At 35.6% G+C, this 14321-nt stretch overlaps 1 protein-coding gene across 13 annotated transcripts in view; it reads left to right on the top strand.

Annotated features, from left to right (window-relative positions):
• CFAP20DC (CFAP20 domain containing) overlaps positions 1-14321 on the top strand; it is a 206738-nt gene that overhangs the window by 111555 nt on the left and 80862 nt on the right. For 10 of the 13 annotated variants that reach the window (XR_004312087.1, XR_004312091.1, XR_004312088.1 and 7 more), the window contains 5 exons: positions 7790-7926; positions 8622-8784; positions 10226-10342; positions 11476-11598; positions 13916-14250. Coding sequence is in view for 7 of the 13 variants with exons in the window: in XM_032458170.1 (XP_032314061.1) it covers positions 7790-7926; positions 8622-8784; positions 10226-10342; positions 11476-11598; positions 13916-14250 (875 nt within the window). In the remaining 6 variants the exon portion in view is untranslated. Of the gene's footprint in view, positions 1-7789; positions 7938-8621; positions 8785-10225; positions 10343-11475; positions 11599-13915; positions 14251-14321 lie in introns of those variants that run through there. The other 3 variants (XR_004312092.1, XR_004312089.1, XM_032458176.1) reach the window with 3 other exon arrangements.

Here is a 14321-nt window from a genome sequence, read left to right on the forward strand (position 1 = left end):
AAGAAATCCAAATTATTGACAAAATAAAATCTGTAAATATATAGTTAAATATTAAACTTGTTTATTTATGATATGATAGAGAAATAAATATACTATATCAGTGTGAATCATGCTCACATACCTTTTCACCAGTGGTGAACTTGAGGCTGTAGTCATCAATGACCTCCAGTAATCTCCAAGATTACTCTCTCTGTAACATCACCCTGTTTTTATTTTTCTCACAGCACTTATCATTTCCTGATATTTTCTTGTTTACTTAATTGTTTGCTTATTGCTACCTCCCTTACTGGAATGTGAGCTTCAAAACTGCAGGGGTCCTATTTATTGCAGTACCCCAGCACCTAGCTCAGTGCTCAACACTTGTGAGGAATTCAATAAATATTTGGTTCATCATCATCATTATCATCATCATCATCATAATTAGTATTTAGTGAGTTTTACTCTGTTCCAAGCACTAAATCCTTTACATGGTGTCTTAGTAAGGGTTTAGAGAAAGAGAACATACAAATATATATACATACCTATAAGTAAACCTAAATAGCGAGAAAGAGAGAGACTTATAAGGAATTAGCTCCACAATCATGGAAACTGAGACGTCCCAGGATCTGTAGTCAGTAAGCTGGAGACCCAGGAGAGCCAATAGTGTAGTTCCTGTTTAAGTCCAAAGGCCTGATGGTGAGAGTTCCAGTCTGAGGGCAGAAAAAGACCAATCTCCCAGCTCAAGGAGTCAGGCAGAGAAATCAAATTCTCCTTTCCTAAACCTTTTCTTCTCTTCAGACCATCCATGGATTGGATTGTGCCCACCCACACTGGGCAGGGCCATCTGCTTTACTCACCCAGAAACACCCTCACAGACACCTCAGAATAATATTTAATCTGGACATCCTGTGGGCCAGTCAAGTTAACACACAAAATTAACTGTCACGCATAGTTTATCCTGTTTAATCCCCTCACGCAGCTTTTTATGTAGAAACCATCATAATCAACATTTTGTAGATAAGGAAACTGAGGCTCACAGAAATAAAGTAGTGAATGGTAGAAATGAGATGTAACCAGGCAATCTAGTTTCAGAGATACATTCTTAACTACTGACTTCATTAAGCAATTTCTCACTACTAGTTTTAATGATTATCTTCTGGGGAGCCTTCTCATGTTACAGGAAACTTTCCTATTTCCAAACCCAAACGATAGAAATTATCTACCAAAGCCTATATTTTGTATAAGCTGTAGTCTTTAATCATAATGGAAAGTTTTCTCAAGATAAAACCGTTTCCCTAAAAAAGTTTCTTTATTCATTAATAGTTAAGAACAAAAACCAGGCTATTGTGGCTTTTTAATTAATTAAGAATTTGTGAAGAAAAGTAATAACTTGTGCTTTATTACTTTTTATCTTGTTGGCGTATCTTAACTTTACATACAGATGGTGTTTTTACATTGTTTAAGGTCCTACTTGAATTCAGAGGAGGAAGAGATATTCTAATTTTAGTTTTTAATATTGTTTTACTGCCTTTCAAAAATAACTTAAACTTTTTATTAATGAGATAGACTAAGTACTGGTGTTAATTATTTGCAAAACTTGAAGGCTGATTTTAATCACCCACAGCCTTTCCTGCTTTAGTCATTTACCTACCCACTCATTTTTTCACCCTGCTTGCAGTGTTTATAGACTGACAGTCCTCCAGCTGGTCCTTTTGCACAGCAAAGGAAACCATCAACAAAATGAAAAGGCAACCTACTGAATGAGAAAAGATATTTACAAAGATATATCTAATGAAGGGTTAATACCCAAAATATAAAAAGAACTCACACAACTCAATATAAAAAAGCAATCCAATTAAAAAATGAGCAAAGAACCTACATAGACATTTTTCTTAAAAAAATGTTTAATTAAAGTACTTTGCATATGGCATGCATTCTCAAATTAGCTGCAGTTCCTTCCACATTTTACAAGTGCCTGCTTGTCACATAGGTGACACATATGTCACATACCTGCCTGGCATTGAAGCCAATTCATTTTAGCCCTCCCCCACCACCATCACCACTTTCTTCCCTCTGAGAAAGGTTATTACAGTATTATAGTCTATACTTGATTTCTCATAAACCTCATTAGTCCAAATAATCACTATTAGGCCTTTTCAGATGGCAAAACAAAAGTTTTTAATTAAATAGCTTCACAAAACTGCACAGAAAGTAAAAAGTGGACAAGGGAAAAATCCCCTGCAGTACCCTCCTGGCCCACCAAGGGCAGCATCCATACATGGTGAAAAGAAGGCACAAAGAGGCCTTGGACACTTGGGTTCTGAGCTCCTGCTCTGTGTGGACAGATCTCTAAACATCATGAGCGTCAGTTTCTTCATCTGTAGAGACGCATAATCATATACACATCATATCTGTAAGCCTTTAGATCTCAAATTGAATCTTGTTTCCCTGACCCCAAAGACTAGATACCAACCCCCTATTAAAGAACTTTGAGTTTTTCCTACATAGCTCTTACCATAGTTGTAACCATGTAGTTATTTATGACTTAGTTGCTTTAATATCTGTCTCCCCCATGAGACTGTGAGCGCCTTGGAGGAGGTGATGTGTCCACCTTATTCCCTGTCTTGTTCAATGTGTAGAGCAGTGGCTGCCCAGACTAGGTGCTCAATCAGTACTGAAAGAATGGGTGAATGAAGGAATAGATGATTGTGAATGACTTTGTTAATGTTACATGCTATTGAAGGTGGAAGATATTAATAGCTTATTTACTAAGCATTTACTCCCTACTAAGCACAGTATGTAGCATGTTACATTCAGTTTCATATCATCTAATAAAAACACCATGACCTAAGTACTATTATTACCTCAATCTTATCAATGAAGAAAGTGAAGCTTAGAAGGTTTAAATACCTTGTCTAAAATAATATTGCTCTACTAGATCGGCCTTTATTGTATTTTTGACAGTCCTTATAACAGTGCACATATAATAAAATAAAAATCTAATTCAAAATTTGGATTCTGATAGCAGGTTTAATTCTGATTTGATTTTAGATAATAGATGTAAGCCTTGACCATGACCTCTCAATGATTAAAGTTGAAAATTCAGCAGGTTTTTCTGGTTAAACTTTGCAAACTTAAATGACTATAATAATTAGGACATTGTATCTTGAGACAAAAATGAATGTTTATTTTTCTAAAAGACAATTAGAGAGTAGACCCTCGGGTCTTATAATCTAACTACAAAGGCATGTACCCCTCAGTAAAATAGCAAAATAATTAATGGTAACATCTCTGACTACACCAAGTTCATTTTCCGCAAACTCAAGAAAATGAACTGCCTGGAGCATGACTTTAATCTAATCTTGATTTTTAACCTTATATTATGCATATTGGTATCAGCTCTTAAAAGAACACCTTTTAGAATTCAAAAGGCATGCATTTCTGCTTGTAGTTTTCTTTTATTAAGATTTTTCTCATTATAGAAACTTTGTCCCTTCTACTTTTTATTTTAGAAACAAAAGGTCTAAATTACTTTCCCCTGTAGGTTTTAATTAGAGCCCTATTATAGTAGATATATAGCATGATACTGGTTTACAGAGATAATTATGACAATTAATATGATTATAAACAGAGAATTATTCAAGTGAAACCAACTTGAAGAATATGTATGTGTTAATTATACTAAAAATTTTAAAAGCCCTGCTAATTAAAGAGGTACTAAATAGTGGAATATTGGTATACTTTGTGGAAAAATGGTACACTGAAATTTGTAAAATTTTAAAAATAGTTTTCAATTTAAATACACACTGGCAGATTGCTCTTTAAAGAAATCCTATAGTATATCCTTTAATAAAATACAGAATAACATCTTATTTTCCGTAATTTAAGGGATTATATCATAATCAGGTTTAGGTGTATCTTTAATAGCCATTGGCTATCCACTGCTAAGCAAAAGATTCCTCTAAAAAATTCAAGATATTTACGAATTTTTTAAATAACTATGAGCTATTTAACATGTTCATTTTGTTGAAATTATAGCTGGAACTGTGTCAATTATTCTTTAACTCCCTCCCCCAAAACATCATTCTTTTAATCTTGGATACTACTTACAATTTTGGTGAAAATCATCCATTGTCTACCATGTGCTATGCTGGACTCAGCAGATGAGGGTACATGCAGTACCAAATAAATGATCTTTCTACTCAAAGGAACTTAAATTGTTTGGTGGGGATCTGTATACAGAGGAAGAATGGGAAAAAAAAAAAAACCATCAAGGAAACTGCCCTTGTACAATGTTTGAACAGAAGGATATGCCCATAGCCAAATGGCTCCCATGACTGAAAGTTTAAAAAAATAAAAAGAAGAAGAAGAGGAAGAAGAAAAAAGCTTCTATTCTGGTACTGAAAATTCCCATGTAGGCCTATGCCATGTCCCATACATTCCTTCAGGACTTTCAGTGGCTATCTCTTTCTGGAAAAATCCACATTTGAGAGCAAAATCAGTAGTCTAGGGTTTGAGATGTTTAATCAAAAAGGTATAAATGATGGGTCTCTGACAGATTCTTCCAGTTGGCCTAGAATTTGAGTGTCATTTTGTTCTGTTACTGATCCTGAGAGAATTAATATTTTGTTGACTCTGAATGGATATTTATTAATGGCTGGAAAAGATCAGGTGCACACATAGCCAAGTCTATTTGCTAACACTAGGAAATTTTACTTGTAACCTGAGTAGACATCTGTTTGTGGAGCCACACCACCACTGCTGTTGAGAGCTGCAGAGTTCAGGGAAGTATCAATGTCCTGGTCATTGCTGACCCTTCCCTCTCATCCTCTGCATCCTGGTGGTTGTCCAGTCCTGTCCAGTCACCCTTCCCAATTCACCCATAAAACTCGCAGGTGGATTTTTCTTAAAAATAAATTTCAGTAATAGAAATATTTGGTCATTGACTCCAACTTCCCTTCTGACCCATCATATTTAATGATTCATTCATTTAATGCTCTGCAAGGATCTGTTGCTCTGTGTCAGGCACCAGGCTAGGTGCTAGTGACTCAGGGGTGACAAAGCAGACCAATGAGTGTAAATCTACTGAAGTACACATTATCCGAAAATTGCATAAATACATGTAAAAGTGCAATTCTGACAAATTGCTGTGAGGGAAAGTTTATGGGAGTACCTAAACTGAGGTGTTTACCCTAGTCAGAGAGGTCCGGGAAGACTTTGTCTAAGGAAGTGATACAGGAGCTGAAACATAAAGGCCAAGAGGGGAAGGAAGAGCCTTCCAGCCATGGGGAACAGCATAGACAAATGCTTTGGTAGGCAGGAAGAACTGAAGAGGCCAGCCTGTTGAGAGAGCAGAAAAATGAGGGGTAAAAGGTTAACTGAAGCCAGAACAGTGCAAGTTTTTGCAGGCAATGTTAAGGGCTTTCCTCTTAATCCTAAGAGCAGCAGGGAAGCCACTGAAAAGTTTTAACTGAGAAACGGGGATATTCAGTCAGACTTATGTTTGTTTATATAAGACTGCTCTGGCTGCATTTTGGAGACAGCATGGGACAGGAAGCCAGAGTAGACATGGTAGATCACTTGAGAGCCCTTGCAATCATCCAGGAGATGGATCATGGTCACTTGGATTACAATGCCTGGTAGAGAAGGTGTAGAGAAGTACATATAGATTGGCTAAGGAGAGGATGGAGGGAGGTGTCAAGGGTGACACCTAGATTCTGACTTTTCAACCTGGATAGTTTGTGGTACCATTCATTAGACCAGGTTTTCAGTTTAAAGTGTCTTGGAGACATTCAGGAGGAGCCAGCCACTGGATACAAGGAGTGGCTCTCAGAAGAGAGGGCTAGGCTGGAAATAGAAATCAAAGAGTCGTCTGATACGTGAATCTGCCCTGTAATATCCAGAATAGCTTTCCAGGCTCCTGCTTTAACACCTTCAAAATGATAGAAAATTCACCAATGCAACAACCAGATGTGCTTTAATTAAAGAAAGATGTTCCTTATGTTGGACTAAAAGCCTTTTGAAGTAAATTCTGCTCGTTAGTTCTGATTCTGCCCTTTGGACAAATGAAATCACTGCCAAATAGGGCTTTAGGAATTTGAAGAAAACTGGAATGGTATATCTCCCCACTACTTTTCCAGCTACCTTGGATCCTCTGTCCACCAAAAATTCTTTCAAATCAATTCAGCAGTCGAGCCCTTACCCATCTCTTCAGCTTCATCTGTCAAACACAAACAGAGCCTCACAAAACACCTAAATACCCACACGTGTTACTTCCACTCAGATCTAAATATTTGGGGCTTCCTAAGCATGTTTTGTACCTTTTCTGATGCTGTTACATAGAAGTGGTTTTTAATTCCACCACTTACAAAATTACAGCCGTCTAGCAGAGGCTAATGAGACCAACTCACTAACTATAGGAACTTTTTCAGGAGAATATGTCAGACAGGAAATGGCCAGTAGCTCATATATGTCCAGAACTTGTAGGACAAATGTGGACTTACTCAGGGCCAACATTATAACATCCAAGTTGGTTCTATCTTGCAAGTGGGGCACAGCAGAAAGCTTTCTAGGTTGTGAGCAGTGTTTTGAGTTAAGGGCCATCACCCTCACCTGATCTTTTAGTCAGAGGAAGCTACCTGCACTCACATGGAAGCCCACAGTCTTAATCCAGTCGGGAGTTCCTTGAGCATTGCTCTGTATGGTCATTCAGAAACTCAGGCTTCTTTCATCCAGTGGCTCCTCTGGTGTCCTTGAAGTCCTCTGCTGGATCTTTTGCATCTTGTTGAGAGATGAGGGAAGAGAGAACATGGAGGGGATGCAGCTTGCAGGAGGTTTTAGGGTCCAGGAAATGGTTTACACTTCTCACATTTCACATCTTACCTTTCATTAACCAGAACTTAGTTATGTGACCCATATAACTGCAGGGAAGACTCAGAAATGTAATTTAGCTGTGTGCCCAGAGGGAAGAGGCAGCAAGGTTTGGTGAGCACATCTTCTTTATGCTGAAGGTGATACCAGTTTGCTCTCTTTCTCCCCATAACCTTCAGTGATTTCCCTGTTGTTTACCAAGTTTACAACAGGCTCTTAGCATTTTAAGGTTCTCTTCATTATGGCCCTAGCCTATCCTTCCACTTAAACTGGTAGTTTCATTATCCTCCAAGCATACCCTCTTTCACTCTTCCATGCCTTTTTTCAGACACTTTCTCCTGCCTGGGGCATCCTACATCTCTTATTCTTAAAATTCTATCTGTTATTCAAGGTCCATTCGAGAGATTACTTACTCTTCATTTTCCCTGAGTCTGCCTTATATGTACCTATTTTACTTGTACTGTCACCTCCCTCCAGACTCCCTGAGGGCAAGACGTATAGCCTATCAGTTTTGTATCACTGACAATCTCTAGGAAATGCCAGAGAGAGTGCTCAATCAAATATTTGTTCAGTCGAGTTAAATAGTTTTATTTAAATGTAATATATTTTTAGTAGCTTTTCTTTCTTTTATTCTCTTTTTTTAATGAGGAAAAACATTTGTGGTAGTGGCTCTCAAATAATAGTTAGCATAAGAAACACTTGAGGGAACTTGTTAAAATTATAGATTTCTGCTATCCCCTCCCAAGATTCTAATTCTGCACATCTGATAGATCTGATGTTGGGCCTCGGTATCTGCATTTTTTAAGTGCCCTATGGGGATGGCGTGAAGTGGGGCAGGATTCAGGTCATATGACGCTTGGATTGTGCTTTCAGAAATACTGCAGCATCGTGTTTGTCATTATGCCCATTAATGGACTATTGCTTTCCTTTAACAAAATAGATCAATTCATTAACAGAGGAACAGGTAGTGTGCGGAACAGTAAAAATCAAGATGTTTGTCACATCGCCTTTGGATCCAAAGTTCTTGGACCACCTCCACTCTCTGGCAGAAGAAATAACATGAAGATATCCAGTGAGGTACCAGCAAGGTTTGAAAAGCTTATCTAAGCATGGATGGCATGGGAAGGGAAGGGTTTTTCCCTAGTGCAGGGGGAAAAGAGAGGAAGAGAGACCACATGCCAAAAGCAGAGGCTTGAATAAATTTGGAACAGAAATTCTGGATTTTAAAAGACCTCAAAACTGTTTTCTTTTTGTCATGTCAACACAACATTTTTGAGGGTTTTTTTTTTTTTCATTAAATGTGTTCACAAAACTTAAAGGCAAATATATTTTGTGAGCACATTTTGTGGTCTCCTTCAAAAAGGAGTTGTGGCGGGGGAAAAAGGAGTTGGATCATCACCAGATACCTTACAATGAACAGATACTCAAATGTTATATTTTTATTTTTAATTTCCTCTGAATTTCTGACATACACAGTGATTTTCAGCTCAGCTTCTGCCTTCTAAAGATGGAGTGTAGCAAAATAAGCATATTTTAATGTATGTGTCTAGGAGACTTGCTTGTCTTCTGTTTTATCTCACATTTTAATTCTCCTTCCTTTTCTTTCTAATTTTCTACCATAATTTCCCTCTCCAACTTTTATCCTCCTCATTTCGTCTAGTTTTTTCCTCGCTCTTTATTTGTCCAAATGTTATTTCTTCTATGTAGATTCTATAGGAAATAAATGCAACTCCTATATTTTAAAATGTTCAGATTAATTTTTTTCCTTATAGACAGTAAGACCCTTTGGGTCCAAAAATAACCGATCATGCCAGCAGCCTACAGTGGAGAAGTGTGTTAACAGTGCAGAAATGTCAACCTTGCTGATATCTGAGTCTGAGGAGCAAGGAGATAAGGAAAATATTCGCCAAATAAAGCAGACTATACCTATTCATGGTAAGAATCACGCATAATGATTGATAGCTAGTGATAAGAGTGGAAAATGTTCTTGTTAAGATAAACCCAAAGTTATAGTCTTTTTATTATAATTTTTTATTGAAGCAGAGTTGATTTACAATGTTATATTCTTGACTAGATCTTAAGTCCAGAGAATTATCATTTAAAAATGAAAAGGGTGGTGGATATTGAAATATGTTTAGAAGTCTTAAACATTTATTATCTTCTAGAACCTATCATTCTATTTATTCTGTTATTTTAAATTGCTATAGTACCCTGTGTTTTTACTTCATGATGACTAGTGAGAAAATAATATAGTATCCTACTATGGCTATGTTTTGGAAACTCCATGTGCATTTTAAGTTTCTTTAGTTTTATTTTTAATTAAACTCTTCCATTGTAAAGTGCTCTTTATTTTCTCTCATTCATACAAAAACACCCTGTTGGAAAGAAAAGACTTTTGTCCCATTTTATAGATTGAGATTTCAAGGCAAACAAAGAGGTAAAATGGTTTATAGTTTGTAATCATTGGGAAGAATTGAGAACAGAACCCAAGGCTTGCCGCTCACTATAAGTTTGTCCACTCTTACTGGTCTGACTTTTGTGAGCATTGAAAAAGAGAGGCAGTTGAGTTCATTTTATTTGGTTAGAAATTAATGACCACTATTAGAGTCTCTATCTCCTATGGAGTATAAAACTGAGATAAGGAAATGAATAACATAGATACTCACTCCCATCTCTACCACTATTTGTGAGACCTTGATCAAGTTTCTTAAACCCTGTGAGCCTCAGTTTCCTCATCTATAAATGGGGATACAACTACTACCAGCTCTAGTAGTAGAAAGAAATAACGGCTGCCTCAAAGTGTCAGTGTGAGGATTCAATGAGAAAAATCAGTCCAGTTCTTGGCACATCATATTGTGCCAAGAATTTAAGCATTCAGTAAATATCAAACACTGCTCTGAATATTGTTATTGATACAGAATTAAATGACACTTAAAGAATTCCTCAGGTTTGATCTCAGTTCTCCAAGGTTCTTTTTGAAACTACCCTTTAAGCTCTTGTTGAATCATACTTAGCTATACTCTTTTAAAGGAAGAAATAATTTTTCTGTATTGGCTGTCAATTTCATTTATATATTTTTTAATATAACATGTTGCATGATTAACATTAATCAAATTACTTGTACCTCTCTAAGGTTATATTACATGAGTAAAATGTATTAGTAATTTTGAAAGCCTGATATAATTTTAACACTGGAATAGGGATAAACACTTATTTTCTAAAAAGGAATAAGTTGTGTTTTTGATACAGCTTTACATTATATCAAAATGATACATGAATATTCTCATTATAACTATAATTATATTTACTGAGTTATTTCAAGCCATATAGTACTTTCTGTCCTGCCTTTTTGTTCTTTGATATGAAAATGTACCAGCCAATCTGCATATTATGCATCCACATCCCCCTCAAGAACCATCAGCAGATAAGAATAATAACAGGAGAAGATTACGGTTAAAAAGCACCAGCAGAGAAAGGACAGAGACACCCAGCGGTATGGCACTAATTCAATACTATCTTATACCTGTATATTATTTGGAGCAATGGAATCTCTCTCTGCAGGTTGTAAATTTCAAAGGATTATGAACCAATTCATTTAAAATATAAATGTCTGTTCTACAAGGATTATGGAAAATCAAATTTTCTGCAAAAGAATTGCTCTAGAGCCCAAACAGAGATTTGCTGGATTAAATAGACAGTACCACAAATAAAGGACTTCCTACTTCTACTCTCAGAGGCTGAATAAGCTTAAATTATTGATTTTTTAAAACAGCCTACATTTGATAGAAGTTCCTGCCTGCAGACTTGACTAAAATTGAACTTAACTCATAATTCTTCATGTTTCATTTATGTCTCTTCTTTTTAAATGAGCCTTTTTCAGATTGTTTTTACATTTTCTGTCTCTCCCTTTGGACTCCTTGCCATCTGTTACAATGTAGGTTAATTTCAACTCTTCATAACTAGTAAAGCATTAGACAAATAAGGCAGTTATTATAGTTAGTCCTATAAATACTAGATTTGAGGCATATATGTATAGATTTGTATACACATGCATTAGTCTAGCCTGAATCAAGCCCAGAGTGTATCATGTACATACCTGTTAGCGTAACTTCTCAAAAATGTAGAGTTCTTGGGTAAGCCACAATTCTGCTTGCTAGGTTTCATGTTGTTTTTATTAGTCGATTGAAAATTTTCTTCTACAATAATGCCTGTATCCATTTTTTTAAGGTACTGAAGGTAAGAGCTTGGTTGGAAGAGTTGACTTAAGTAAGAATTGTAATTAAAAGAAAACACTATATTTTATGTGGAACCAAAGGAAAAAAATATAGGCCCCTTTAAAAATTATATGAGTTTTGGGATTCCTTTTATCATTTATCATAAAACTTAAATTTAAAATGTGCCATGCAAATATCAAGAAATTTTAAGATGAACCTCTAAAAAAATGGAGCTGAGTTCATCTTAAAATAGTCTACTGAATAGGAAAAAACTGCATGTAATCTATATTGTCACCTCTAACTTGCTTTCAATAATCATATAGAAAAGTATACCACAATACCATTCTTCAAAAATTAATTTTTCTATATATCAAAAGAAGTAATATAGTGAAAAATTTTTATTCCAATAAAGGCAATTCTTCAGGAAATAACAGGAATGAAGATAAAGCAACAACTATCCTTACCACCATGTCCCAACAAAAAGCAGAGGCATTGAACCCTAGCTCTCCAGTGCTCCAGTCTCCTGATCAAGCAGGTTAGCATCTTTATTATACCATAATTGCTAATAATTAATAAAATATAAATACATTAAATATTTCAAACTCAGTCATTTTGAAAAGTCATGATGCAGTCATTTGCTAAAATCTATCATTTTTTTGTTAATCTCTTTTTAACCTCAATTTTATGTCACACTAATGGATGAAAGAGTATTTTTATTTTCAAGTTCTGAGGCACAGGTTGTCCTGTTCAGAATGAAAGTTTGAAACTTTGAAGTTTTCAGATAACATTGTCACCCTCCCCAAAGATTATCTATTGTTGCCTTTCTCTAATCCTCCTTATAATGGAGACAGTTGGAGTGTAGAGCATTGAGCCCATCAACATATCTTGCCTAGCAGGTGTGTGGTACTTTTACAAAGGGAAATTGTTTTTGAGCTAGGGAAAAAGGAAAATAAATGAAAATTGTTTGTAGTTTGTCAGTCTTATTTATGCAATGTTGAAACCTTCATTAAAATGTTAGGTGCAATTAGTGTCTCTAGCATAAATCTGACTGTGTAGAAAAACTAATTAGATGTTTAGGTGATCATTCTTGCATTTATCTTGTTTGCTGCAATATTGTGATTACACAGTAATTTACATATTTTCCTAAGAAAACACACCAAATTATTCATTACAAATGATATGGAAATACTTGAGGTAAAACTACAAATTCCAAAAAAGCATGTGGTAGTGAGATAATTAGAGTTCTTTTGGTGTAAACACACTCCTTTTACTTTGACTTTTTGACAATTAATAATATATTTGGTGATAGGTCATACAAGTTGTTTAATTGCATAGTGAAGATTCCCAGGATCTTTTCCTCCAATTTTCTTTACCCGTCCTTGTGCATTTGTTTTTGCAATCTTTTTCAACATTTACTAAAGCATCTACTGTGTTTACAAAGCACCTGCTAGTTGCTTAGCACCAGGCAAAAGAGTTTGCTGTTCAAAAGAAGACAATCCAATGGATCTATTCATTTCACTTGCCCCACAGCTACGCTGACTCAGGATCCTCTGCATCCTCTATGAAGGTGGTCAGATGAAGTAGATTCAGCCTATTTACCTACAGAAAATGTGAAAGCCTTGTCCCTAATAGATTTTCTCTAAGAAATGTATATTTATTGCCCTTTCTATATGCAAATTATATTATATAATCATAGGCTTATGTTAAGAAACAGATAAATACAGTTTTATTTGTGTCATCAATATAATTTTTATTAAAGGTCTTTGGTGCTTTTGCTTTGTAGTGTTAGATTTAAAGTTTCAAGTTAGCAAATCTTAGATATCTCTTGATTACTTTTCTTGTAACAATAAATATAAAAGGATTCAAGAGTCAGGAGTAAAATCACCATGTCTACATTGCGGTTCTGCAGGGACTCTTGTAAGATTTTTACCATTGACATAATGCACTAAAAAAGTAAATTTCAAAAAAAATAGACTAAGCTGAGAAAATGCTCAACTTTTTCTATCATTCTAAAGAAGAAAGTAAGCCTGCTTTTAATGATATTTGTTATAAAGATGTGTCCTTTCCAGTTTTCCCAGGCCATAAACTTATAAAATCTATCCCAATGTTGAATAAAAGATTAAAAATTTTTAAAGTTTTCATAAAAATGTATCTCATTGGTAGGGTACAATATTTTTAAAGAAAACAAATAATGTGCAAAAGATTTTCATATCAAAAGATTCTCTCCTAAAAATAAGTTAAAATTAAACAAAGATTTTTTCCATCAGCAAGATTACCAGTCACATTAACAAATACTTCTGTGAATTTACTATTACTTAAAAAGTCAGTTTATTCTATGAACCGAACCATTCCAATCAGTAGAATGGAGAGAGAAAGGCTGTCAACCTTTTCGTGTTTTCCTCTCCTCCATCTTTTGTAATCTGAACAAGGCCCAGATATTTTGTTTCAAGAGCTTGTTAAGTACCTCTATCCTCTTGATGTTAAAAGAAGACATCAGTAACTCACACCCTTTTAAATTTGAAAGATTTTTCCCTCTGTAATGTCAAATTAATGAGGCTGTACTATAAAGAACCTGCTGCAAGACAGGTGATAATTATTTCAGACTTACAAATTTCCTGGCCAGTGTTTCAGCTCAGATGGAGAGTAAGTGCAAATAAGTTGCCCCTAGCTATAAGCACTATCTGTGGGTTAAATGTTTAGCAGGTTACAAGATGGTGGATAAATTGTCTTCCTTGGCTTTTGTATTATTTGATAAATCTATTTCAACAACAAGAAATGTTACCCTAACTACCTGCCCAAAACAACACTTACAGAACACTACTCTAACTTTTGTCATCTTTTCCTAATGTCAGATGAGTGGATATTTCCTGAAAAGGATGATCACATTCCCCATTTAGTATCGAGCACACAGTCTCTATGTCTGGATGAAGACTTCTGCCACACCTCACACCTATGGCTAGAAGTCAGCAAGGAAAGTGAACGTGACCGAGAGGCAGAGGAAACCCAGATTGTTCCAAAGGATATTTTCACTTTTTCATCAAGACCACGATCTCCACCTCATGGAAAGACTCAGAATCTGTCCCCAGAGGGATGCCCATTTATTTTGGATCTAAAAGAAGATACCAGTGTGACAAGGAGAGATACCCAATTGGAGGAGGATTTTTATGGCAGTGACAGCAGCGAAGAGGTATGCTGCTTGATGAGTGAAGTAGTTCCAAAGCACAGTTGTTCCATTAGCTCCAACTAAGCACTAAAACT

The sequence above is a fragment of the Camelus ferus genome, chromosome 17 (genome assembly GCF_009834535.1).
Source record: "Camelus ferus isolate YT-003-E chromosome 17, BCGSAC_Cfer_1.0, whole genome shotgun sequence".
Lineage (NCBI taxonomy): Eukaryota > Metazoa > Chordata > Mammalia > Artiodactyla > Camelidae > Camelus > Camelus ferus.